The sequence below is a fragment of the Equus przewalskii genome, chromosome 2, assembly GCF_037783145.1.
Source record: "Equus przewalskii isolate Varuska chromosome 2, EquPr2, whole genome shotgun sequence".
Taxonomy (NCBI): Eukaryota; Metazoa; Chordata; class Mammalia; order Perissodactyla; family Equidae; genus Equus; species Equus przewalskii.
In genome coordinates this window covers 17,841,932-17,869,087 of record NC_091832.1, presented here as the reverse complement: position 1 = coordinate 17,869,087, position 27,156 = coordinate 17,841,932, and the positions used below count along the sequence as shown (strand labels likewise).

The following is a 27,156-nucleotide window of genomic DNA, read 5'->3' as shown; positions in this document are numbered from 1 at the left end:
CGTTTCTCTAGAATGCATGTATGGTCTAGATATTTCCTGTCTCTAATCCAGAAAGAGATTTAGAAGGGCTAAATGTACAGCTGATTACAGTGAGGGCCAGGGAGGCTATTTGCCCTGGGTTTCACATACCTGAAGCACTTAAATATAACCTTTTGATGTTATATCCGAAAAAAGTTAAAGTTTGTGTGATAGTGTTTTTGTTCAATGTAAATATTTAAAACAAACTACAATTTTTGTACTATATTTTGTCATGTGGTCATTTTTCTTTTAAACATACTGGGAGTCATAAAATTGAAAAGAGCCCAGGTTCAGAGGAGTCAGGTAACTTGACCAAAGTCTAACCCCTATAAAGCACCTAAGCCAGGATGTCTCCCCATCCAGAGGCATCACTGCCTCAAGCGATTCCAGAATAGTCTATCATAGAGGTTAAGCCCACGGGATTTAGAGTGAGACAGAAGTGTTCCTTTCAAAGTTCCACCTCTTACTTTGTGACCTTGGCAAGTAATTCAGCTTCCCCTTTTGAAAACTGGAGGCCATAATGGTACCTACCACAGAGAGTTCCTATTAAGATTAAATAAAATTGCACTTGAAGCATTCAGTACAGGCCTGGCATGCAGTCAGCGCGCAGTAAATGGTAGCTGTTATTATAAGAACTGTATTTGTTGAATGAGTGACTCTGGTATATAACGCCTGCATTCAACTTGAAGCTTGAAGCTGTCCCAGTAGTTCAGCTGCAGGGGTGGGAGCTGTAGCACTCGCCAATTTTTTCTGGAAATAAATCTTTGTGGGAGGATAATTACGGGTTGGAAAGCGTGAGCCTTGTGGGAACAAAGCTCTGATCCCCAGGCCCGAGGAGCACGGAAGCGAAGTCTCCCCTGCGGGCTGCAGCCACCGTGAAGACCCTCCCTCGGACTGAGCGGCGGCCGGCCGAACACGCCCAGCTCGGGGCGAGGCTGCTTCCAAAGGCAGGTTTTAGCGGAGTGGAGCAGCATCTCCCCTAATTCTGCTCATCTTATTCTCGGGGACCACACCCTGCGCGCCCGGAAGAAGGACTCCAAGACCGTGGGGCGGCGGCTTCCGCGCGGCCCCAGACCTGACCATCTATGGTCACAAAGCGCACCGAACAAACAGGAAGTGGGTCGAGCTCCCACCTTCCCAGTGGAGCGAGCCGGGCGGCGGCGGGCACGCCCAGAAACCCCAGACTGGGCCCAGGCGGCCATACCGACCCCCTCCCCACACCCAGCCGCCGCAGGGCCTCCCAGAACACTGTCCAGACCAATGGCCTTCTCACGTCACAAATGGGGACACCGAGGGACGCACACCCAGAGGGAGGCGGTGCTTAGCCTCAATCCCCACCGACAGTTGACGGCGGCCCGGGACTCCCACCCTCAGACAATCCCGACCCCTAGCCCCTCCAAGACCCTTTCCGGACTGCTGTGAAAAGGGACCGGCCTTTGCTATTGAGACCCAACTGACAGGAGAAGTAGCCACTCATCTGTCTTCTTTCTCCGGAGGTGGAGCTTAGCCAGCAATTTCGGCTCTTCATTGGTCCGGACGATTCGGCTCCTACAGTTGAGAGAGGAGCGTGGCCTATCCTTGAGCACGCCTCCCAGTTGCTCCCGCCTTGGGGGGCGTGGCTCTTTCCTCCCATGCATCCTCCCGGCTAAAGAGGATTCTCTCTCCCGGGCGTGGCGTACAGGGGGCTGGGTCACGAGCGGGGCGGCCCGACCACCTCCCCGACCCCTCCTCTCGCCTGGCGTTTCTGCCGGCCGTTCATTTCCGGTGGGGGTGCCGCGCCCAGTGAGGGCCCGGAAGTGGGTCGCGCGAAGATTGCTGGGCGGTTCTTGCCGGAAGTGGAGAGCGGCTGATCGCAGTCCCGAGGTGAGGCACAACTCTGAGGTGAGGGTGTGCGGCTGGGTAGGGGCTGGGGTCCTCTCCGCGGCCCACTGGCCCTTGGCGTTGTTAATGACCTTTCTGGCCTCTGTGCATGTGGGGAGTCCTGCTGAGGGGGCCGAAACGGAGGCCCTCGGGCCGCCCCGGGATCCTGGGCGCGGTCTCTTGAGGTGGGGCCGGGTTGACTAACTGAGCCGGGCTCTCCTAAGGAGGCCCCTCCGCTGGATTTCTCAGTCCTGGCCAGCAGCCTCAGCAGAGGCTTGATTCCTAAGGTGCCCAGACTGAAAGGAACTTCCGAGACCTTAGAGCCGTCCCTAGTCCCCGTCTCGCCCCCATTGCACGGATGGGTAAATTGATCCCCGGAGGCTGGTCTGAGGTCATGCAGCGAGGGAGGGGAACAGTAGGAATCAATACCTCGGCTCCTTACATTATTAGCCCCAGATCCTTCCCGCGTTCATTTCCGGGGAACCTCTCTCTTTACTTGGAATGGTCTTCCGGTCGGTGTCTTCTATCTGGCAGCTGCAGGGTAAAGACCACCCGCTGCGTGGAACATTTTTTTTTTCATGCAACCTGTTTGTAATGCCTGGGGAGTTTTTGAGAGAGAGGCGCAGGTCCTTGTATTGCATTCAGATCGCCTACCCTTCCTCCTTGTCTGTCGCCTTTACTCTGAAAAGCTAAGTTAACTTTTTTGAAGGTGTTGCCTGCTCCAGGACCTGAGATCAGATGGCTCAGGTTCGGTCTGGCCCCGCTGCTAAGTATCTGCGGCCGTAGGTGCCTTATTGAACTTCGCTGAGCCTCCTTTTGCTCATCTTTTAAGTGGAGATCTCTGCTCACCTCACAGGATTAAAATCAGTGTGGCAAATTGTGTTTATTCCGTGTCAGATGCTCTGCCGCATCTGGGGAATGCAGTTTTGAAATAAAACAAGCTAGACCCTGCCTCATGGATGCAACAGTGTTTGCAGGGACGTTTAAGAAGTAATTATAAGTGTGATGAGTGTTAGGAAAGAAGAACAGGGTGCTATGGAGCTGTGTGACAAGGAGAATGAGAACCTTTTAAGGCGGACATGAGTATCAGAACTGTGTCAGTTGAAGCTCTTTGTAGGAATCTCTGTTCAAATGAAAAACGGGGGACAGCCCAGCACATGCATCATTCACCAATCATTTCTTGAGCCCTTAATGTGTGTGAGACACATACTAAATGAGGCGCTTGGCCTGGTGGCTAGGAATCCAGTGGTTCTCATGGAGTGGAGGAGGGGGCAGACAAGTCGGGGTGACTTGCAGTGTCATAGTGCACCGTGTGAGCACAGGGCTAAGGGAACAAGGGAATACCTGAGCCAGGTTTCCGGGCTTTGAGGAGGAAATGGGAGGCTGAGTCTTTCAGGATTTATTTAGCCATTTGGTGAAACTACAAAAGGGATTTCCAGGCAGAGTAGAAGTGCAAGGATATGGAGGTCTGGGCATGTGAAAGAGCGTAAGTAGTTCAGTGAGACTGGAATTCCAGTAATGCTTGGAGAGGTGGAGGAAGTGGGAAGTGGTGGGATCAAATATGGAGGACCTTGTAAACCATGCTAAGGAATCTGGATCTTGCCCTGAAAGCTGTGGGGAGGCTTGGAGGGGTTTTGTGTAGGAAGATGATGTGGTCAGATTTATGATTTAGAAAGTTCAGTCTGTGGGAAGGGACAGGATGGGGAAGCAGACCAGTGTTTGGAAGCTGCTGCTATAGTCATGGCTTGAACTAAGACAGTGAGACGGAGAGGGAGAGGAGTGCTCAGAGTTGAGCAATATTAAAAAGGTGGACTCCATATGGAGTTGGAGTCTGATTGTTTATGGGAGTGAAAAAATAGGAGTAGTCTAGGACAGTTGCCTGGTTTTCTGGTTTAGGGAACTGGGTGGTACCATTCACCAAGATAGGTAATGTGAGAGGAGGGGTAAGTTGGGGAGGTGACACGGAAAGAAAATGAATTTTGACATATTTAAAGTTTGAGGTGTTTGCAGCACATCCAGGCAAAGATGTCTAATAAGGTATCCCAACTAGAGGAAACAGCAAGAGCAAAGATGTGGAGGCAGGAGAGGGCTTATATTGTTCAGTGAAGTACTGGACCCTGGAGTCTGTGGCAGGAAAGATAAGACCAGAAAACAAGGTAGATGGCTGCCAGATTGTGAAGGGTTTTTGATGCCTTGTTTGGATGTTTGGATTTTATTCTGTGGTTGGCAGCTTGCTAATTGAGTTGCTGCGGTCCAACGTAAAGAAATTTCTGTATGAGTTTCCCGCCTTTTTCTTCCCCAGAAATACTTCATCAGTCATGTGGACATAATTTATGTCTCAGAGGAGTTTAAATAAAATGATAGCTGTGAGAGTACTTTGTCAAGTACAACTTGTCACGCACACCCAAAGTGGTGGTGTTATTAAGAATCAGTGAATGTCTTTTTGCCTCCAGGAGGTTAGCTGTTTAGTTTGTAAAATGTTTTGTTTCCAACCTGAGGGGTGATCTTTATTCTCACCCGTTTTCTTGTTAACATACATTTGTTTAGTTGCAGTTATTTTTTAACCAGAGACTGAGCCTTTAAAAAGTGACTTCCTCCTTTCTGTTTTCTGTGAAGCATTGTGAGTCAAAGATTCATTTTACTTAAACAAGCAAATGCAAAGTGTTGTTGGAAGTTGAGTCCTCTGGTTTGAAATTTAATCCTGAGATTTGAAATCTGAGGATCCTCAAGCCATATCCTACACAGTCCTAGTGATTATTCCTTTGAATTGTCATTTTCAGGTTCTTTCTTTACTTTCGGCTAATCTGGCTTTCATACCTATACAGTCATGCATTGCTTGACGACTCAGAAATGCATCATTAAGTGATTTTGTTGTCGTGCCAACATTATATAGAGTGTACTGAAGAGGAACAAAATTTGCCACCCCAAATTATGTCTCTTTAACATAGACGATTATTTTAGACTGGTTATTTTTAAGAAACAAAAGATTGAGAAAGTTTTTCTTCTTATCTCCCGCTTAACTACCTAGAAGAATTCAGATAAAAAGCCTGTCTCAGGAAGCAAGCTATCGCCTTAGCATAACTTGAATTAGGTGGTAGACCGGGAGGAACCTAGAAAAGCCGGTTTGTTGGGCTCCCCTCTGTGTTCCTCTGTTCCTGTGTGGCCAGTTTCCCAAACTTTTCACCTACCTGTGAATTGCCTGCCTTCCCTTTGAGTCCTTGACTCCCCACTCCCAACATCTTCTTTTGTCTTTAGCTGAGGATGATATTTAAGGTGAGGTCTTCAGCCATTTTGGCAAGTTACTCACTTTTCCTGGGTTTCTCCCACGTATACACGTTATTAAACTTTTGTTTGTTGTTCTCCTGTTAATCTGTCTCATGTCAATTTAATTCTTAGACCAGTCAGAAGAACCTAAAAGGGTAGAGGAAAATTTTTTCTTCCCTTACAGTACTTGCACAACCTAGATGGTATAGCCTACTGCACACCTAGGCTATATGGTACTAATCTTATGGGACCACCATCGTATATGTGGGTTGTCATTGACTGAAACATCATCTGCAGCACATGACTGTACTTCAGCTTCTCTACCACAATGAGACGGATCTTTTAAAAAGAACCATTTTCATCTTGTTACTCTTTACTGGCTTTATATTCCCTAAGAATCAAGTCTAAACAAAATTTACAAAATTCTCCACAGTCACACCCTTCTCTTCATTTTCATTGGACGGGACAAATTCGCATTGTAATTTAGAAAGTCCTAAACTGCCACATTAGCATTTTGTTTGTACCTCTTACACTTTCCTTTTCTTCCTTATTACGGTAGAACAGGGTTTCTCCGCCTTGGCACAACTGACATTTTGGGGGGGATAATTCCTGGTTGTGGCGTTGTCCTGTGTGTTGTAGGATTTTAGTAGTATCCCTGGCCTCTACCCATTAGATGCCAGTAGCACTCCCTCAATTGTGACAACCAAAAATGTCTCCAGACATTGCCAAACATCTCCTGGAGGACGGAATTGCCCCTGATTGAGAACCAGTGCAATAGCAAGCATCATAGCTGTGATTGTGCGGCGTCTTATCTCTCCAACTGGATTCTCTGAGGGCAGGCTCCGTGGCTGTGCCTAGCCAGTATATGGCACATGATAAGCACTGGGTACCCTGCGATGAATGAATCCTGAGTTTCATTGAGGCATTAAGAATTATTGCTCATTCAGGGAATTCCTGGGTAGTCTGTGAAGACTTGCCTTTTTGTTTTTTTTCATCAGAGGATGTGATCTTAATAGGGAAAGCCCACTGGTTAGGCACTCACTAGAAGCAAGCTTTGTGTTAGTTGACAACACAAGTCAGCAGATTTGTATATCCCCATTATAGAGATATTTTGTTCGTGTTGTCTGCCTGTAGACTGCTTGGTTTAGTGGACAGGAATTATCATTTATTTTAAATTGCATATAGTTTATGATATTGGTATTTATGTTTATTTTGATTGATAAAATTGTGATAGTTTCATCTTTAAATTAATGCAGCTACAGCATTCACCATGAAACTATTTCTTCTTGATATACCATCATGTAAACCTAATAAAAAGTTTCAAAGCTTTGAAAATATTCCTCAGCTACAGTGCAGCTTTGTTTGCCTTGTATCACCAGACGTGTTGTGTCAAACTTTTCCATTCAACTGAAAAACAGTTATAGTTGAAATGTTTCATGGAAGGAGCAAGCTTGCTTTTTTGTTTGGTTTTTGGTTTTTTTCCTACAGAGGTCATTAAAATTCCTATACTTAAGTTAATTATAGACTTGCAGTCACAGGTCTTTTCATATCTCTGGTTGTAGCTGAATCATGGCTAGGGACAAATGGCATCCCTGAATCTATCTTTATGCATGAGAATGGGCAATGGTGTTCTGTTTAAAGCAACTACCCAGCTGAAATCAGCCAGTGTGGTTTTTCCTTATATAAGAGATGCCTGATGAATGCTCTTAATGCAGTTAGCCTTCATAATATCCCTTGAGTGTGAGAGAGAGGGGAATCCATGGCCACGCAAAGTTATCCGTTTACCCCAGACCATTGAAATAGCTAGTTCCCAAGTCTGACTTCAAGTTGTGTACTGTCACTGGTTTTACGCGCTCCTGGAGTTTCAGATAGAGGACCACGTTTAAGGAGGGAACAGGAGACAAGTGCTGATATTGGGTTGAATTCTTTCCCTCCCTAGAAGATAGGCTTTTCTTTCTCTTTTAATCTAAACCTCAGGTGGCAGTGACTCAGGTGCTAAATGTCATTGGTTTCATCAGCGAAACCAGATGCTTAGGGGAGAACAGTGGCTCCTGATTTGGGTTAGATTTAGATCGCATCTTCACCCGGGCAAAGTGGTGTCTGTTCTTTGGTTTCTGTGTTAAACCAGCCAACTTGTAAGTAAGTATCCTATTAGTATTTCTAGGTTTTGCTCTGTAGCATCTTAGAACCTAGTGGTGAGAATTTCTATATTGTTGGGAGTAAAACTAATGCCTTATAGCTTAGTGGTAGCTTAGGAGAGATATCCAAGTGGAGCTGTTTTGTTTGTTTTGAGCAAGATTAGCCCTGACCTAACATCTGCTGCCAGTCCTCCTCTTTTTGCTGAGGAAGCCTGGCCCTGAGCTAATCTCCATGTCCATCTTCCTCTACTTTGTATGTGGGAAGCCTACCATAGCATGGCTTGCCAAGCGGTGCCATGTCCGCACCCGGGATCCGAACTGGTGAACCCCGGGCCGCCGAAGCAGAATGTGCAAACTTAACCACTGTGCCACTGGGCCGGCCCCTGTTTTTTTATTATAAAGAAATTATTTAACTATGTTTAAGTTTGGAAAATTAGGGGAAATTGTCTAAAACACCATCACTCAAATATGATAAATACTGTAAATTTTGTGTTCTCCTCAAGTTTTTCCACAGTGCATTTAGCTATTCCCCTATAATTAGAAGTCTAAGCTAACATTGCAGTGAACACATCTTCATGCCTATCGCTTTTGCTGCATTAGGATTACTTTCTTAGGATAACATCTCAGGAACAGAATTACAAAGTCAAGCCAAGAGAAGCATTTTGAAGCAGATCACTTGGGCTGCCAGAGCATACAGACTGACTTGTATATAGTTGCTTTTTTTTTTCAATTTTACTTAAGGGTGTGACTTAGAGGAACAACTACCAGACAAAGCAGAAAACATTTTAAGCATAGCAACTTTCTACTTAAGTAGAAATTCATACCACTGGCTTAGTTGCCTGGTGAGATGAGACAAAAATTGCAGGATTAATTTGGTTCCATTTACCCTTGAACAACTTCCCTGAATAGGTAGAAGGCATTGGTTGTTTGAATTGTTAGAATGATGAGAATATGAAGCAGCTTTGGCAGGAATCACTGACCATTTCTGATTTTTCTTGGTTTCAAATCACAAAAGAAATTGCCAGAGAATCAAGCTCATAGTTTCTTTTTGCTCTGCATGATATCCCTCGTAGAGCCTATCCATTCTCGTGACTTCATGATATTTCTGTGCCAGTAACTTGCAAACAGTGATCTCCAGCCTTGATCCTGCCCCAAGTTTATTTCTCACTACTTACTGGACGTTTCCACTTAGAAGCTTCATCTTCTATTCAAACTCTGCATATCCAAAACTGACCTCATCTTCTTGTCCTAACTAGAACATGCCATAAACCTGTTTCTGACTATAGTATCATCATCCTCTTAGGCTTCCAGATTTGCAGCTCTGGAGTCATCTTTGACTCCCTTCTCTGAATGCTACTGGACTCAGTAGTCAGTACCACACAGTTAGTACTTGTTCTGTGTTTAATGTACTCTTGTTTTGTGTGACCTCCAAGAGCAGAACCAAGATCAGTGGGTGGAACTTGCAGGGAGACTGAATTTGCCTCCATATAAGGAAGAACTTTTAAATACTTTGAGCTGTCTGAATGGAGTGGGCCGCCTCAGATGTCTTGGGTTCTCCACACTGCAGGTGTTTGAACAGAGGCTACCTAATTGCCGAGAACGTTGAAAGGACTGTTCTGGCATCAGATGGTGTTTTTACAAGATGATTTCTAGAATCCCTCCTAATCCTGAGAGCCAGTGATTCAATGGACGGTAGCCTTGCCTCTCCTGCTGGACTCCCTTAGGCAGAAAAACTATTTTACGGTTCTTTTATGTTCCCACAGCACTTAATTCATGTGCTGGTCACTTAGTTGCCTAAAAGTGATTATTTGTGGGTTAATTGATTGTTTTCATTTGGTTTCTATATCTGGTTATACACTAAATATTGTGGATTTTTTTCCTTTGAAATATCAAAAGTATTTTTTGCAGTAGCACTTTTATTTTACAGCTAGATGAATAACAGCTTTCAACCTAACCTAAACCCTAATATCTTCCCTTTTTTCCAAATCCCATTTTGTTTATCAGAGTACTTGTAAACATTTTGTTTTCATCATATTTCTCTGTCACTCAAAACCTTTGAATGGCTTCACATTTATCATAACATCAAATTCAAATACTGCCCAGCTTTCGGTATCTTCCAGAACCTAGCCCAGATTGCTTATCTAGCCTGTTTCCCGTGATACTCCATGCTCTGTGTGGGCTAACCTACTCACACTTTCTGTACATAACCTCCTTGGATCTCTCCTCTTTGCTTTTGATTGCTCTGGAATGTCCTTTTTTCATCAAGATGCCCAATTTTCCTTCTGAAACCAGACTACCTCCAGTCCTCATTGATTTCTTCTGAACTCTCAAAGCATATAGTCATTTATACTGTATAATTCAGAACCATACAACCTTCTGCAAAGAAAAAACTCCAGTGTGTAGGCTGATACTTTAGCTTTCCCCCATCCAAGTGAAGTTAGATAATCTCTAGGAGAACTTTGAAAAAATATAGTTGTCAGTATTTAGTCCATTGGCATTTCATTTGTGTTGGCCTTCTGAATAAGAATGAAAGCTTCTGGAGGGTAGGGACCATGTGTCTTCCATTTTTTCAGTAGCTGCCACAGTGGTAAGCACTTTCACGTTACAAGCACCTGCTGTGCACCAGGTTCTAGGTGCTTGAGTTGGTGAAGCTGTGGGTAGAGAATGGATAAATTCCCGTCCTCCTGGAACCGATATTCTAGCATACAGTCTGCAGTGATAATAGTTAACATTTGGACTGCTTTTTAAGGCTCCCAGAGTGACTACTTATCTATAAAATCAATTCCTTTGATCCTTACATCTTTCGTTTTAATGCTTTTCTTTTTTAGTGAGGAAGGTTAGCCTCAGCTAACATCTGTTGCCAATCTTCCTCTTTTTTTTCTTCCCAAATCCCCAGTACCTAGTTGTATATCCTAGTTGTAAGTCATTCTAATTCTTCTCTGTGGGACGCTGCCACAGCAGGGCTTGATGAGCGGTGCTAGGTCTGCACCCAGGTTCCGAACCGGCAAAGCCCGGGCCATTGAAGTGGAGTGCGCAAACTTAACCACTCAGCCACGGAGCTGGCCCTGATCCTTAGATCTTGTGTGTTAGGTAAAGATCCATTAAATGATTGTCCTAAAGTTACACAGTTACTATGAGGCAGAGTTGGGACTCACCCGTTGGTCTCTTGAATCCTAGTTTTATTTAGACTTGTATAATTAGGATTGCCTCTCTTTCTGAAGCTTTCCTGATGAATGCTTAAATAGTTGGGACTCTGTACATTCATATGGAGGCTTACATATGATTCTTGGCTATCGTCAGTCAGAAATGGCAAGGAACAAGATTAAGCAGAGCTGTAGATTTCTGCTCTGGCAATTCTGTATTCTTGGGAAAAGCCTTATTTTAAATATTTGCCTTCCAAATATGTGTCATCTATCCTGAATGTGAAAAAATACTGGTCTCCATGGAGAAAATTGAGAGCAGAGAAATTGAAAGCTGCTAAGCATGTAACTAAAGACGACACCATAAAGAGGCCTTGAACCCACAGTGTTATGCTCAGCAAACAGTGGGGGCTGGATGCTGTGATGAAACACACAGTCAGTTAATTGCTTAAAAGCCATGTAGAGTGGTGGGAAGGAGTCAGAAAATTTGTGCTCAAGGCTTGGGTTCTCTACCCACTGGTGGTTTGATATCTGGCAAGCTTTCTAACGCCTGTCAGTTTCTTCATTCTAAAGATGGAGATTAATATCTTCATAACATACCTCATAGAATTATTTTAAGTCTCAAAAGAAGCAACAGATTGATGATATAAAGCACTTAGAACTGTAAAGGAGTATTGTTCTTAATTAATATTATATAAACAAGGTTTTTCTTATGGTACTTGGTTTGAAGAACTCTATGTCAATGTAATTTGTGCCCAAGAAGGCAGCATTTATTTGAAAGATGGGAATGTTATATCCTACAAACAGGCAAAAAATAAAAAAAATTTTTTAAAGATTTTATTTTTCCTTTTTCTCCCAAAGCCCCCTGGTACATAGTTCTGTAAATTCAGTTGCGGTCCTTCTAGTTGTGGCATGTGGGGCACCGCGTCAGCGTAGCCTGACGAGTGATGCCATGTCCGCGCCCAGGATTCGAACTGGTGAAACCCTGGGCCACCCGCAGTGGAGCACACGAACTTAACCACTCGGCCACAGGGCCGGGCCCCAAGAATTTTTTAAAAGAAAGGAAAAAAGTGCTTCTCAGATTTGACAGAGAGAGGAGATAGCCAAACTTATGTTGAAGGGAGAGACGGTAAAGGCCCTTATTTATTTATTTATTTTTTCAAGGACCCTTGTTAACCTACTGTATTCATAGTGCCTACCACATTTATAGTACTGGAATTACAAAGACAAGACAGGGTCCCTGCCCTGGGGTGGCTCATTGCCTGTTGACTGTTAGATACTAAATGATTTTAAACCAGTGTGTTAAATGTGTGGTAGAGACTAGTGCCCAGTATTGTGGGAACACATCCTGGAAGTGCTTCTTGGGGAGGTGATACCTTAGCTGAGACTTAATGGACAAGAGGAGTTCTGGAGAGGGGACAGATTGAGAAGGAAAAGCTTACCAAACTGGAAGAGTTTCCTAGAGAAGGTGATAACTTCACCTGAGTCTTAAAAGACAGTAGAAGTTATGAGACAGGGGACAGATTGGGAAGAGAAAGCAGCTAAGTGGAGTGGGAGTAGATAGCGTTAAGGCTCAGAAGTGAGAGAAAGTATGACTTTCTGGAAAATGTAAGTGGTCCTGGGCTGCAGTAGTGTGCTGAGGAAAGGTGTGGCAAGAGATAAAACTGGAGGAATGGTAGGAGATAAAGCAGGACCAGATTATGGAACCCCTTGTTTGGACTTTGCTCTGAATGACCTAGGGGGTATTGAGTGATATTAAATAAGAGCCTACCATAATTACATTTGCATTTGACAAAGATCACTGTGCTATTATGGAGAATGGATAAAGAAGGTGTATTACTGGAATTGGGGGAGACTAGTGAGAAGGTTATTGTGGTAATCTAGGCAGAGTCAGGAAGCCCTAGTTTTTGTCCATCAGGATGAAGGCTAGGGCATCTATTCATGAGATATGCAAGATCGAGCCTATTAATTTTGATGACTGATTAGATTTGAGGGAGTAAGGAAGAAGATAATATGGTTAACATTTATGGAATCCTTATGGTACTATTTTTCAGGACAGAGCCAAGCGCTTCTACATGTATTTCCTCCTTATTCTCACTGCAGGCCTCTGGATTTTTTTACTGTTGTTCCCATTATACAGATAAGGAAGCAGAAACTCAGAAAGTTTGATAACACCTGTAGTCACAGAGTCAGTGAGTACTGTTATTCAAACCCCCAAACTATCTAACTTATCTAAAGACCATGGTGTTAACCATTGTACTTCCTAACAGATCCCAGGTTACTAGCTTGGTCAGTGAGGTGATTGATGGTAGTGGTGCTGGATCACTGCGACATGGGGCTGGAGGGTGGGAAGATGATGAGTTTTGTTTTGGATATTTCAGTTTGCGATGCCTTTGGGACATCCAGATAGAGATGTCTAGGTGGAAGCTGGATCTAAAATTCTGAATCCCAGAACAATGGCGTGAGCTGGATATGCTGCTCTGGGAGTCGTTAGTCTATACGGGTGGTGGTGGTACCACTTGGCAAGCAGGCTGGCTAGTACTGCAGTGATGATAGTTGAAAGCTGGGGAGTGGACATGACCGCCTAAAGAATGTGAATATGTGTGTGTAGAGAATGAGACAAGATGTGTCTTTTGGTCCTTTCAGTTCTGGACGTTCTTTCCCATAACGTCTCAAATTTCACTCCACCCCCACCAGAAACAAAAAACTAGGTACTGCTCTCCTGTATTTGGTTCATGTATAGAATGAGATGAGCTGTAAATGACAGCTGTATTGTCCCTTCTCATTCTGCTTAAGTTAGCAGAACTGTAGCTTGTTTAATAATGAAAGCTTACAAGTACAAGTGAAATATGGAAAAAAAGAACCAGAATCCCATGAAGCTATATTATTAAGCTTTTGAGATTGGTAAGTGTTCAACCCTGGCAGCCTTTAGAGACACTTGTACTGTGTTTCCATGTTAACACTGGCCTCAACCCATAGCAGCCACTGTGTATGAAGGAACATGTCTCACAACAGAATGAGTGGCACCTATTAATGGAAGATAGCTTGGGAGTTTATTGCATTTGCTGCGTTTCCCCCTGGGATTTATAGAGTGTGCTGGAGTATACGTGAGTCTGTCCCTAGACAGTGCCTAGAATGGGCAGCAGTTCGGATGCTCTGGTAATGGTGGCATTACATAGGGGAGAATATATTGGCTGCTTCGTTTGCTCTCTTTGTGAGTAGGGCAGAGACTTGGAGGCTTGTGCTGCTTCTCCAAGCCAGGGAATGGAAAAGTTTATTTAGTTCACTTTCTCATTTTTTCTTTGATTCTCTTTTAAACAACATTCTCTTGCAAGTCACTGGGCCCAGAGAGACCACAGCCTGTACACAGAAAAAAATGGACAGGGGTTATATTGTCTCCCTTACTTTATCTTGTGAGCTGCTTATCTCTTGCACAGGGAGGACAGTGTGTTAAGTTGAGATGTTCTGGCATGTCGTCATCTTTGAGGGAATTGTCACTGCTATGGTCATTTTAGGCAGCTTTGAGGGAGTTGAGTTCATTTGGCTTCAGTTACCTGAACTAGTTAATACTTTGAAATGGAATCTCTCCAAGTCAAAGCTTTGACTGAAACTTCACTGGCTTTTGTGAGATCACTGATGGTCTCAAGCATTTTATGTAGATATATATTGATAACATTTAGCACTTATGTGTATAGTATGGGCAACTTTCAGAACACTTGTCCCTCTGGACTTTTGGGATGCTATGCTTCAGGTTCATTAACTTCATAAATATTTATTGAATACCTTCTACTTGCCAGATCATGGTCTAGATGGTAGAGTATAATAGGGAACAAGCCAGAGAAGGTCCCTTCTCTGGTGGAGCTTACTTCTTTAGGATATTAGATGTTGAACAAGGCAAGTTCAGATGAATTAGTACTTGTGAAAGATGTGTAAGAAGCTCTTCTGGATGTGTCTGTTCTTCCTGCTCATCCTCATTTGCAGCCTGGCTCAAATGGCAGCTTCTCCATGCTCTCCTTATCTGATCCTTCCAGCTGATATGTTCTTCCCCTCTCTGAAATCCTGTGTTATTCTTTCTGCAACCTTCTTCTGTCACCTTAAAATTTTTTAGATGTTTGTTTTATAGTTAGTGTACATGTCAAGTCTCCACTATTAGACTCCACTATTAGTGAAGACAATAACTACACTATAAGTTATTGAGAGCAGGATAAATATCCTATTCATCTTAGTTTTGGGCATCCCGTATGCAAGCAGGAGGACATTGTAGGAAAAAACACTGAACTTAGGGCCAGAAGATTTGAATTTGAGTGCTGGCTTCCCTGTTAACCAGCTATGTGAGTGGAGGCAAATCATTTACTTCACTGAAATTGTTTCTTATCTCTAAGAGTTTAGTAATTATCCTTCCATTCCTGAATAGCCGTTGGGAGGCACAAACTGAAATGATACATGTGGCTATACTTTGTAAATTCTAAGTCCTTACACAAATACTTGGTGGGATCATAGTGAATATTCAGTAAGTATTTGAATGAGGAAGCATTTGCTTTCAGTGAACACCTTTTCCTGGGTAGTTCTCTTGCTTAATGAGGTCTTTATGATTTTGCAAATAGGCTGTTTTCCATCTTATTTTATTATTAAATGATTCTGTTCCTCAGAATTGTCACGCTCTTCACCCCAACAGTATTCTTTCTTTTCTCCTTAGGTGCTATGTAATTTTAAATCAACAAGTGACATTTGATCTGTTTCAGCAGGTGGTGCATTATGGCTGACATGCAAAATCTGGTAGAAAGATTAGAGAGGGCGGTGGGCCGCCTGGAGGCAGTATCTCAGTCCTCTGACATGCACTGTGGACATGGAGACAGTGCCCCAAAAGGTAAGCAGTATACAGCCCCGCAGAATACTTTGAGTAAAGACTCAGTGTCTTGCCTGAAATTTTTTTCTCTCACAGTGTCTTCTCTCCTTTTGGAGCTAACTTCCCAAAATGCTTAGTCTAGAAGGTTCATTGCCTGTAATTCGTATTGCTGTGAACAGATAAGGGAGGAGGAAGTGATTTGTGCAGGGAGGTCTGTGGTTAAGTTATTTTAACACAAGAACTTCCTGCTTGTGTGATATTTCCTGTTCTTTCTTTAGCAAAATGACTCCAGTGTAAGTCAAATGACAAGTGATACTAAAATTTCCTTTCTCCAAATGATTGGCAAATTAGCCATTTTGTACTTGTACCAACTGAATCATGGAATGTTAGAGCCAAAAGGAACCTTGGGGGGATCATTTTGTTTATTTTCATTTTATAGATAAATAAAATTAAGCTCAGAGAGGAAAAGGGACTTAGAGTCACACAGCCAGTTAGTGGTGGTATTGGAACTGGAACCCAGCTTTCCTGACTCATGTTCCAGTATTCTGTTTACTTTATTTCCTTGCCTCTCCACTTTCATATCAAAGTGCTTTTTTTTTTGAGGAAGATTAGCCCTGAGCTAACATCTGCTGCCAATCCTCCTCTTTTTGCTGAGGAAGACTGGCCCTGAGCTTACATCCCTGCCCATCTTCCTCTACTTTATATGTGGGATGCCTACCACAGCATGGCTTAACAAGTGGTGCCATGTCCACACCCAGGATCCAAACTGGCAAACCCCAGGCCACCAAAGCAGAACATGCGCACTTAACCACTGTGCCACCAGGCTGGCCCCTCGAAGTGCTTTTTAATAAATCGTCTTTCTGATGCAGGACTGATTCTTTGTGGTGTGTGTCTTCAGCAGGAACAGCTCCATATGTGCAAGTATTTGACTCACTGCTGGCTGGTCCTGTGGCAGAGTACCTGAAGATCAGTAAAGAGATTGGGGGAGATGTGCAGAAACATGTAAGGATGTTTTGCCCCTTTTCCCCTCTTTTAAGCACTGGCAGCTTTCTTCAAATCCTACTCAACTTTGGTTTAAGAGCCCCTTGAGAGGCTTCTGGCTCCTTCTACCTGCACTGAGGAGCTCAGTCCAGGCGCTGGAACAGTTCCTCAGATTTTTCCAGGCTCTTTGCTTTCATCACATATTCTGCGTAGGCTTCTTTTATACAGATAGCTTGCTTGGTGCATAAAATATGGCTCGGTTCATCTTTGTAGTGAGAATGTTCTACCAGTCTGAACCCAACGTGTTACATAACCAAGGCTAGGGTAGCTTATTCAAAGGAGCCATTATCATGACTTAGCACTTATAAAACTATGCTTGATAGTTATTAGTTATGCTAATGTGAGTTATTTTCACACTTAGCCCACAGCAAGAATATGAAGTAGGCAATGACAGGTGCCTCTCCACCCACCTCCCTTCATGTGCTGCCACCTACTTCCTCACCACCGCCCCACACTCACATACATATTCTGTCTCTCTCTTTGGGACCCAAATTCTTCCTGCTAGTCTTCTGAGTGATCCTTTGTAAGCAGTAACTATGTTTAGGATTTTCCTGGCCCTTCAGCAAAACTAGTTGCTTGATCTCTGGAAGATGCATTTGGAGCCTCTTGTAGCCCATCTGTCGGCATTGAGCTTAGCTCGAGAGTCTGGGCCTGGGGCTTAAATGGGAGCGTGGGGGCTTGCAGTTTTACTCATAGAGTGTGTGACATTTGGAAAGATTTTAAAGCATGTGTCACTTTTATATTTTAAAAATGCAAATCCAGAAAAAATAGATTACCTTGTTTGAATTTTTGCATTTTGATAGTGTTTATAGCTTCATGTTTCTTAAACTCTTGATCGTGACCCTCAGTAAGAAGTACATATTTGTAACTGAGATAAAAGTTTTACAAAACGTGCTTATGCTACTTGTACTGCACCTTTTTTTTTTTACTTTTTATTTGGAAATGATTTCAAGCTGATATACTCATTGTTTTATTTTGTTCTATTAAGTTGATTTAATTCGTTATCTGTGAATGAGTCATGATCCAGCATTTGAAAGTAGCTTTAACCTAAAGGAATAAACACCTTGAGAACTTTAAAATAAATTTAGGCCTTTTCCTTTACTCCTACCTCTAGTTTTTGAGAAAAACACGGGTCTTTTGAGAAAAGAGCTTTTTTGGCGACGAGAGAGAGGAGGGATTTTTCAGTGTACTTCATATCACACTGCATGTGCAGTTGCTAACTTGACTTAATCTAAGGCTAGCCCTGATTATCTTCATATCCAACTCTGGATACATATCCCTGGTTAGATCCAGCAGGAGCAGGGGTATATGTAATTCTGCTGTCAGTCCCTGGAACCTGGAAGACCTGAGGAAAGCAACATGAAGTGCCTGGGTTGCTACCAGAGTACCTGGAAGTGGAGGTTTCAGGTGTTTCTTATCAGGACCTCTCCAGTTGTAAGGTGTCATCGATAGCTGATTCTCCTCCTTCCCGGCAGGCGGAGATGGTCCACACAGGTCTGAAGTTGGAGCGAGCTCTCTTGGTTACAGCCTCTCAGTGCCAGCAGCCAGCAGGCGTAAGTTTACTAATAGCTGGTTTCATTTGGTTTGATACTCAGGACAAGTTGAGAGCTTTCTGCTGAGCTATCATGACATGCTAAAATAGACCTACCAGGCTCGTGAACCTTCACGCCAAAGTCCCAGAAGTAGAGTCAGACTCAAAGCGCCACTGTGGGAATGTGCCCTTGAGTGTGGGCTCCACTGGCTTTTCGCCTGTCATTTTACTTAGGACTGTAGTTATCCCTGGGACTTGGCTGGTTCTCTCACTAGACCGCCTTTTTTAGCCTCTTGACTGAGGCCAAATTCATCCTATTGTCCCCTAAGCTCTCTGGGTCATAGACAGTGGTTCTTTTGCTCCACTGTGGGTGGGCTTCAGTAATATTGCTGTGGAGATCCTAAAACTCTTAAAATACTGCTGCTTCCCTCATTCTTCAGTGGTTGAGGATCTCCCCTTAACTTTACTCCTGCCTCAAAATTTAGGCTGCCAAAGTGTGAAAATGAATTAGAGAAAATTTAGATTTTTCTCAGAGGCATAGATTTTAGTTCCGTTTAGTTTCTTCTGCATTTGGGGGGAATGCAGAGGGGAAACAGAATAAGTCTTCCTGCTAATGCTATATTAAAACCCTTGGACCCTTGGCATGCCTGAATAATGTAAAAATAGTGCAAGATAATGTTAAATATATTAGACTCTAATTCTTAATCTATCTTGAATGGTTAAAGCATTTTGTCTAAATCTTTTCTCCAAACCCACACTTTCCACAACAAATCAGGCAGCTGAGACGCTATTATATTTCCCTTGCCTTAGACCAAGGATTGGCAAACTATAGCCTGCAGGACAAATCTGGCCTGCCACCTATTTTGTAAATGAAGCTTTTTTGGAATGCATCCATGCCCATTCTTTTAAGTATTTTCTCTTGCTGCTTTATGCACTACAGCAGCAGAGTTGAGAAATTGGAACAGAAACCATATGGCCTGCAAAGCCTGAAATATTTAGAGTGGCTCTTTACAGAAAGTTTGCCAACTCCTGCTTTAGACTGTTTTCATGCTAAGATCTGAGAATTGAGATGTTCAGGAAACTGAGCTTTGGAGGAAGGATAAAAACACGGCAACACAAGATTCATCCATTTTGCTAAGCTATCTGCTGAAATGCCCAGCCCCCTAATTGCATTCGATTCAACAGATCTCTACTCAGCAGCTGCTGTATGGCTAGCAATGTGTTAGGGCTAGATGGATTATAAAAGAAGGCTAAGACAAAGCCCTTGTCTGAAGATTTAATGAGAAAGAAAAACATATTCACATGGATCCATTAATAGTTTGTGTAAGGTGCAAAATTGGTTATGCTGACAATAAATGCAGTAGGAGGCCAGTGTGGCTGGAGTTGGAGAGCTCTTCCTCATGAAGCATGAGGGACAATTGGATAGATGGAAAAAGAAGAGACCATCATGAGTTAAGGCCCAGAAATGAACTAGTATTTCCTATTAGGAGGACAGAAAAGAGATAAGTGGTTGAAATATTAGAATTTTGAGGTATAGCTGGAGTATGAGTCCTGATCACGAACAGCCACAAAATCCAGCCCGAGGAGTTGGAACTCTATGAGGAGAATGAGATGATAAGCAGTATTTTAGCCATGTGAATCTGTGCAGGATGAATACAATGAATACAAAGTTTATTTGGGTGCTTATTATATAGTTCATGAAGAATTCTTGCCTTCAGGATCAGAGTTGACCAACATAGAAAGCTTTCGTAGAAAGACTCTAATTGGAATCTTTTCCTGCATCTTTTCCTAGAATAAGCTTTCTGATTTGTTGGCACCCATCTCAGAGCAGATCCAAGAAGTGATAACGTTTCGAGAGAAGAACCGAGGCAGCAAGTTGTTCAATCACCTGTCGGCCGTCAGCGAAAGTATCCAGGCCCTGGGCTGGGTGGCTATGGTGAGCAGCGCAGCTTCCATGGGAGGGAAGGGATGGAATGAAAGAGGTGAGGAGACATGGCTGGAGAGGCTCTCAGTCACTGACAGCTTCTTTTTCTCTAGGCTCCCAAGCCTGGTCCCTATGTGAAAGAAATGAATGATGCTGCCATGTTTTATACAAACCGAGTCCTGAAGGAGTACAAAGATGTGTAAGTCCAGCCTTTCCTCAAGGGTAAAGGACAAACCCAGCTGGTTACTTGCTGGAGTAGCACTTTTGGGGTTAAGGCTGCCCGGGGCTGCAGTGTTGGTTCTCCTCTCTCAGGGCTGCTTTCTGGAAAGTTTGATAGATATTGGCTCATAGAAGCTGCATTTGCAAGCAGGAAGTATTTCTGCTGCCACTTCTGCTTTTTCTCCAGGGTTTGTAGAGGCCCTTTTAGTCTTCTAATCCTTACCCTTCTAGGTTTAGGAGGTTTTGCTGGAGGTAAAATGGACTAATGCCTGTTAATTTGCCTATTTAGACAGAAGTTTGTCCCTTCGTTGAGAATTTCTAACTGGCCCAGTGTTAAAAGGTTCAGTAAGATTTACCGGGAAATTACTCTGACTATTCATGTAGTCAGGTAAAGTGAGAGGAAGGCTGCTTGGTCAATGTGGGTCTTAAGCAAGCGGGGGAGGTCCTTGTATGTCTTTACCATGTATCTCCACCAGTCCTGACTGACTTCTCCATTGCTGGTTTTGAGCTGGAGTGATTGCATGCAAGCCATTCCTTAGCTGCATAACTACCCAAACCATTTCTTTCGTCCATCCATCATCAGTCAACCAACATTTGTTGAGTGACTACTCTGTGAAGGAATAACCCTTCATGTGTGTGAAATATGTCCCAGAACACCAGGCATCTTCTTGATCCTTCCAGCAACCTGGAATTAAGCATCACAATGTTTTGATTATACGCTAGCATTACAGTCCATCACTTTACAGTTAAAGAAATTAGGTCTTATGCTAAATAACCATAAAGTCTTTCAACTAATATATAAGAAGAGAGGAAACTCGAACCATAGTGCAGTGCTGTTTCTATAATTTAATGCTGATTATTTCCTCCTAAAGGGAAGTTTTTATTTTTTGGAGGGGAGGGCATATTTTGATACAAGGTACTGTAGGTACTGCTACAAAAGGCAGTTGACTTTTTGGCATCCTAGCATTCCTCAGTGATGCTGGAGAGAGCGCCTCTCTACCATGCCTTCATGCTCAGAATGTTTGCTTTTATCAGTTTTATATATTAGGTTCTGCCTAAGGTCTACTTTGAAAAAAATGTTTTTGCTATTTAAAAAAAGTTTGAGAAATACTCCTATAAGAGACAGAAGGAGATATAATTTGGAGTTCCTGTCCTAATGGACTTTGGTCTAATTAGGGTAATAGAGCAGGTTAAAAAGAAAAGCAAAGCTCTGTGATGACAGAAAAGCTGCCATTGAGGAGAGCCTAAGAAACACCCCAGGCAGGAGGATGTGAGCTCACAGATAGGGGGTCTGGAATCACTATTGTAATGTACCCTGACTGCCTGTGATGAGTTCTTCTTTAATTCTCCCAGGGATAAGAAACATGTGGACTGGGTCAAAGCTTACTTGAGTATATGGACAGAGCTGCAGGCTTACATTAAAGAGTTCCATACCACCGGACTGGCCTGGAGCAAAACGGTTAGTGAGTCCTCCCTCCCTCCTTTTATCCCTCCAGGACAGAGTCCACAGGTTTCTTAGACTTTAGCACTACCTTGGTCCAAGAAGGATGCTAGTCTTTGAAGTGGAGGATAGAAAGAAAAAAGGGAGAAGGAAAGGGGGGAAAAGAAAAGAGTAAAGAAAGCAAGGGTCAGAGAAGGGATATTCACTTCTATTCAGTTTCAGTAAACACGGGTCAGGGACATTGGGCTGAAGGGGAGACAGATGAATGAGTGACATTATGCCAGCCCTCAGGAAGCTTAAAAATACAGATACAAAACGCCAATACAAATCACCAAGCTCAGTGCTATAATAAAGATACACACTACAGAGAATAAGGAAGAGAAGCGTGCGTCTCACTGGGAGAGATTGGACTTTGAAGGGTATACTCTGATCTGGGACTTTGTTCAAGTACAGGACAGTGAGAAGTGGGAGAAATGGGGATATCAGCAAACAGCAAAGCTTAAACAAAATAAATGTAGAAGTTGGTCATCTCTGCCTTCAATAAGGAGAGAGTGTCAAATTTTTAGGAGGAAAGGCTGGAACAGAAGGTAGACTATAATAGGTGATAAGTAACTATCATAGGTATTTGAGCAAGACAGTGATCAGCTGTGTCCTTAAAGAAGTCTCAGTTTATAGGTTAGGGATAAGGGCTTCTGCTCACACTTTGAAAGTACTCATGGTGCTATGGGCTGGTACGAAAGAATTTGCAGGAGATATAACCAAGATAATAGAAAGATTTAATGAGATTGAAGGAGTTGGAAGATTCAAAGAAGATTGAGCAGTCAAGCTTGGATGGTAATGTCTTTCACTGAAATAGAGACAGTGGGGTGATTGTACAGGTAGGGGAGCAGGCAGGAGATGATGAACTCAGCTTTGGACTTGTTGAGTCTGAGGACACACTAAGTAGAGTTTTTAGAACTGTGCGTTTAGAGCTGGAATTAGGTAGAGGCCAAAGGAAAAATGTGAATGTTAAAAAATGGAGCTGAGTTGAATCCTTGGGAAAGGGTGAGAAGGAATAAAGCCAAGTTGGGTGTGGGTAGGGAGTGTTAATCATTGTGTCAAAGGCTACAACAGTGGGTACCCCATGTACCCGGAACATGTGCCGGACCCTATTGGGAATGGTCCAGTAGAGGGGAAGAGACAGGATGGCTATGTTACCTACACTTACTGTTCCAGGGACCTGTGGCAAAAGAACTGAGTGGACTGCCATCTGGACCCTCTGCTGGATCCGGTCCTCCTCCCCCCCCACCAGGCCCACCTCCTCCCCCAGTCCCCACCAGTTCAGGCTCTGATGAGTCTGCTTCACGCTCAGCACTGTTTGCTCAGATTAATCAGGGGGAGAGCATCACACATGGTGAGTACTTTGGCAAGAAGAGTCAGTACAGTAAGTTGTTGGGGCCAGACCTTACTAACTAGAGATGCAGCCATCTGTAAACCAGAAACCCTGGTTTGTGTATGGGAAAATTCATTGGGTGTCACATTCCTTCAAGTTGCCCAAAGGGACAGCAAAGCTGGCTTAAATAGAAATTGAAAATGGGTGATTATAGTTGGGGGAGCCCTCTGCCCCATAGGAAAGTGATTTAATATTAAGTGGCATGTATAGATACCCTGTTGAGCCAAGGCTTGGTGCTGGCAGTTTTCCCCAGAGGTTTTTCTGTGTCACCACATGGTTTCTTTGGGAAGTCATCATGTCCGGGGTTAACTTCCTCAGAGGATGTATATTAGTCATATGGGAAATTTACATAAGAATTACCTAATGTTGGTATAGAAACCCTTATACACAGCAGGTGGAAGTCTAAATTATACAGCCTCTTCTAGGAATCCACCTATAAAAATTTCTGAAATAAAGAACAAGTTTTATACAGTGTTATTTATAGCAGCTAAAAATGGTGTAACAACCTAAGTATCAACAGTGAGAAAAATGGTTAACTGGAGATCATCCTCTTGATGGGGTATTATGCAGCCATTTAATCTCTTTAAAGGGAACCATGCTGTGTTTAAGAAAAAAAATCTAGTATTTAAACTACAACCACAAGGACTGGTGGAGCTAAAAAGGCCAGTCGGTATTGGTTATAGATTGGGCCATGTTCAAGGGCAAGGAGTATGTCAGCCTGCTGAAGGTGATTATGGAATCTTTTCCCTAAAAAAAAAGATAATTTTAGAAACTACAGGTTAACATGAGAAAGTTTTTGTTGAGTGTTAACGGGTTAAACCAAATTTAACAGTGTATAGTTATAACCAAATAAAAAACAACTATCAATAGAAAAAATACTGAAAGGTGAGTTTGAAATGCTAACACTGATTAGGAGGTGGTAGGTTAGCTGAGGGTGAGGTTTTTTTCTTTTACCAAATTTTCTTGACTATCATATGTTACTTTGTCTTTGTTGCTTTAAAAACTACATAGATACGTTGTGACTATATCCTTGGTATGTCTTTCTAGATCTTTTTCTGTGTGTTTACATAGGCATCCCCCCTCCATATACACACACATTACATGATTTATTTTTTAAACTGAATTACATAATTTAACCTTGGGGTAGAAGAGAAATTATAAAAGCGCTTCTCCAGAATTGCTTGTGAGAGAACATGTCATAAGCTCTGGGTTTTGGCCTTAAATTTTTTGTTAAGGATCAGTTTAACTTCTGATAGCAGAAGTTGGTTATCGACTCAGCCCAGAACCCTGGTGTGAAGGACAAGAATAAGGCAGCCACTGTTCTTACAGCCCTGAAACATGTATCTGATGACATGAAGACACACAAGAACCCTGCCCTGAAGGCTCAGAGTGGACCAGTACGAAGTGGCCCCAAACCATTCTCTGCACCTAAACCAGGAGGCAGCCCATCCCCCAAACCAGCCACAAAGAAGGAGCCACCTCTGCTTGAACTGGAGGGCAAGAAGTGGAGAGTGGTGAGTTAAAGATGCCAGGACTTGGGGATCGAGGAGTGAAGACAGGTTAAATGGAGCACAGCCAAATGAGGGCAGGGTTCTGGCTTAGGGTTGCAAGAGCGAAAGTTTGGGATAGCCTGTTTTTTGGGGTTGCATGCGCTTAGTGATTAGATTCATGAAAGAGGTATCTCTTTAACAGGAAAATCAGGAGAATGTTTCCAACCTGGTAATTGATGACACGGAGCTGAAACAGGTGGCTTACATATACAAGTGTGTCAACACAACATTGCAAATCAAGGGCAAAATTAACTCCATTACAGTAGGTGAGTTCTTGTTGTCCTAGGCAGGCTCTGTCCTAGAGCCCGAGAGGGCTGGAACCATACCTACTCTATTCCTGAAGATTCTTAAATATACTGCTTTCCTTTAAAGTTAGACTGTTGACCTACTCCCTTTCTTCTCCTAGATAACTGTAAGAAACTCGGCCTGGTGTTCGATGACGTGGTGGGCATTGTGGAGATAATCAATAGTAGGGATGTCAAAGTTCAGGTAACTTGCTATCTTGACTCCTTCCTTTGGTCCCTGAGGAATTAATTAAAAGAGACAGCTGACCCACAGATGTTGCTGTGCTGGGAATCTGATTCTACAGTCTGTAAGCTGAGCTGCTTTGGATGTGGCAGGAGAGGAGTTGGCTCTTACAGTGAGCTCTTTCCAGCACCCATCCCAGCCTGCTCGTAGTATCCGATATCTGTTGAAACCTCTGAGCTTTTCATGTCGTTTCTGAATCACGTGAAACAGTGAAAGTTTTTCCCGCGGCTTACTCTTGTTCTCCCCAGCTCCTGAGACTCAGCGTTCTTGGTTTTGTCTGCAGGTAATGGGTAAAGTGCCAACCATCTCCATCAACAAAACAGATGGCTGCCACGTTTACCTCAGCAAGAATTCCCTGGATTGTGAGATAGTCAGTGCCAAATCTTCTGAAATGAATGTCCTCATTCCTACAGAAGGCGGTGACTTTGTAAGTTTCTTGATCTCTTTAGTAGGATCATCTAAAAACAGAAGGGACTGAAGACTTCTTGCATGAGAGAAAGCTAGTGGATGGACCTTCTGCACTGAGCGGGTCAGACCCAGCAGTGCACACCGAAATGTGAGGGAGTCCCACTCCCCCGAGTGGAGCTCCCCCAGAGCTCCCAAGGAGAGTGGTTTCTGCCTTTCTTAGGCTGAGCAGGTGCTCAGGGTAGTAAAAAGGAATAGGACTGAGTCAGACCCCCTGTTGAGCTGGTGCCATGAAGCCCACACATTCTCATCTGTCCCTCATAGCTTTATCAGTCTGTGTAAGATCACTGATCAGTGAACAGTAGGAAACGGATTCAGACCTGCATCTGGCTGGCCTTGGAGCCTTTGTTCTCATTCCTACACACAGTGCTCCTTCGTTGGGTTAGTGGTAGGGGCGGGGGTAGTAGAAGATGGGGCGCCTCCAGTCACACAGCCGTGCTTCTTCAGGGGGTTCGGTTTCTCTCACTACATCCTACCTGCTCTCAGAGTTTAATGAAAGCATTGAGACAAGTGTAAGATTTAACCCCAGCTTTTTTTTAGCTTAGATTTAAACCTGTTGTTTCTTTATTTGCAGAATGAGTTCCCAGTCCCTGAGCAGTTCAAGACCCTATGGAATGGGCAGAAGTTGGTCACCACAGTGACAGAAATTGCCGGATAAGCGAAGTGCCACTGGGTTCTTTGCCCTCTCCCTCACACCATGGGATAAATCTTTATCGAGACGGTTCTTTTCTAGATTTCCTCTACCTTTCTGCTCTTAAACTGCTTCTCTGCTTTGAGAAGCACAGCTACCTGCCTTCACTGAAATATACCTCAGGCTGAGATTTGGGGTGGGATAGCAGGTCAGTTGATCTTCTGCAGGAAGGTGCAGCTTTCCATGTCAGCTCAACCACACCGCCAGTCCATTCTTAAGGAACTGCAGGCCAGGACTAGTGTGTTTTCGCTTTCAGCCTTTGGGAGTTATTTGGCCAACAGTCTTTTGGGAAGAATAAAGCAGTCCCCAGGAATTAACAGATCAGAATGGTCACACAAATTAATATTTTCTAACAATAAGCACGAAGGTAGCAGAAGCTAGTGTGATTCCAGTTGGTTCTTCTAACCAAACTAATTTTTCAGTGTTGACAAGTGAGGCAAGTATTGCACTGGACCAAAGGCTGAAGCTTGGCCTTCTAGCATTCCAAGCAAAATTGTTTCCTATAAGCATTCCTTTTATTCTGCATTCTATCCTGGGTCTGCCGGAACCTGAGATAGTAGGTTCTTCTGTACCAGCGGCTGTGGCAGTGCCCCTCACCCAGGCCAGTTAAAGGAGTCTTGGACCCTTTCTTTCTCTGGGATCCCTGCCCAGCACCTTCCTACAGAGATGACTTGAAAGAAAAAAAAAAAAAAGGAAAAACAACCTACCATTCCAAGGAATCTGGCATTCCTTCCTCCTTCCATGCTAGGTGCCTGTCATCCATCCTCACTGCCTCCTTGCCCTGTCATGCTCAACCGCTTTTGGCCTCTGTCCAGGCACCTGAACAGAGGACTAAAATCTCCATGCAGGCTGGTTTTAGGTCTTATGTAAAAATCTTGCACAGCATTGCTAATGTAAATTTCAGTTTTTCCCTCTAGGTCACTTACCAAAATATGCAACTTTTTTTGGTGGAAAGAGAGATTGTCCTGTGACTTCTACCCATTTCCTGAGGCCTGTGGAAATAAACCTTTATGTACTTAAAGTTATACAGAAAATAGAATAAAATTAATACCAAACTAGTTTAGTATT

The 27,156-nt window shown here is 43.4% G+C and overlaps 1 protein-coding gene across 8 annotated transcripts; it reads left to right on the top strand.

The window, feature by feature from the left end:
* The first annotated feature begins 823 nt into the window (after window positions 1–823).
* CAP1 (cyclase associated actin cytoskeleton regulatory protein 1) lies at window positions 824–27,146 on the top strand. 8 transcript variants are annotated; one of them, XM_070593838.1, is made up of 13 exons: window positions 824–1,899; window positions 15,166–15,287; window positions 16,168–16,268; window positions 17,783–17,860; window positions 19,631–19,774; window positions 19,876–19,961; window positions 21,335–21,440; window positions 22,638–22,815; window positions 24,184–24,368; window positions 24,547–24,670; window positions 24,811–24,893; window positions 25,216–25,359; window positions 25,972–27,146. In XM_070593838.1, exons 2-13 carry the CDS (start codon window positions 15,176–15,178, stop codon window positions 26,053–26,055), a joined length of 1,425 nt encoding a protein of 474 aa, XP_070449939.1. In that variant the 5' UTR covers window positions 824–1,899; window positions 15,166–15,175; the 3' UTR covers window positions 26,056–27,146. The 8 variants fall into 8 exon arrangements, with proteins under 8 accessions (XP_070449939.1, XP_008522383.1, XP_008522386.1 ...); XM_008524161.2 differs by having other exon boundaries at window positions 830–1,881; window positions 16,165–16,268; XM_008524164.2 differs by having other exon boundaries at window positions 1,154–1,881.
* Window positions 27,147–27,156: the final 10 nt, after the last annotated feature.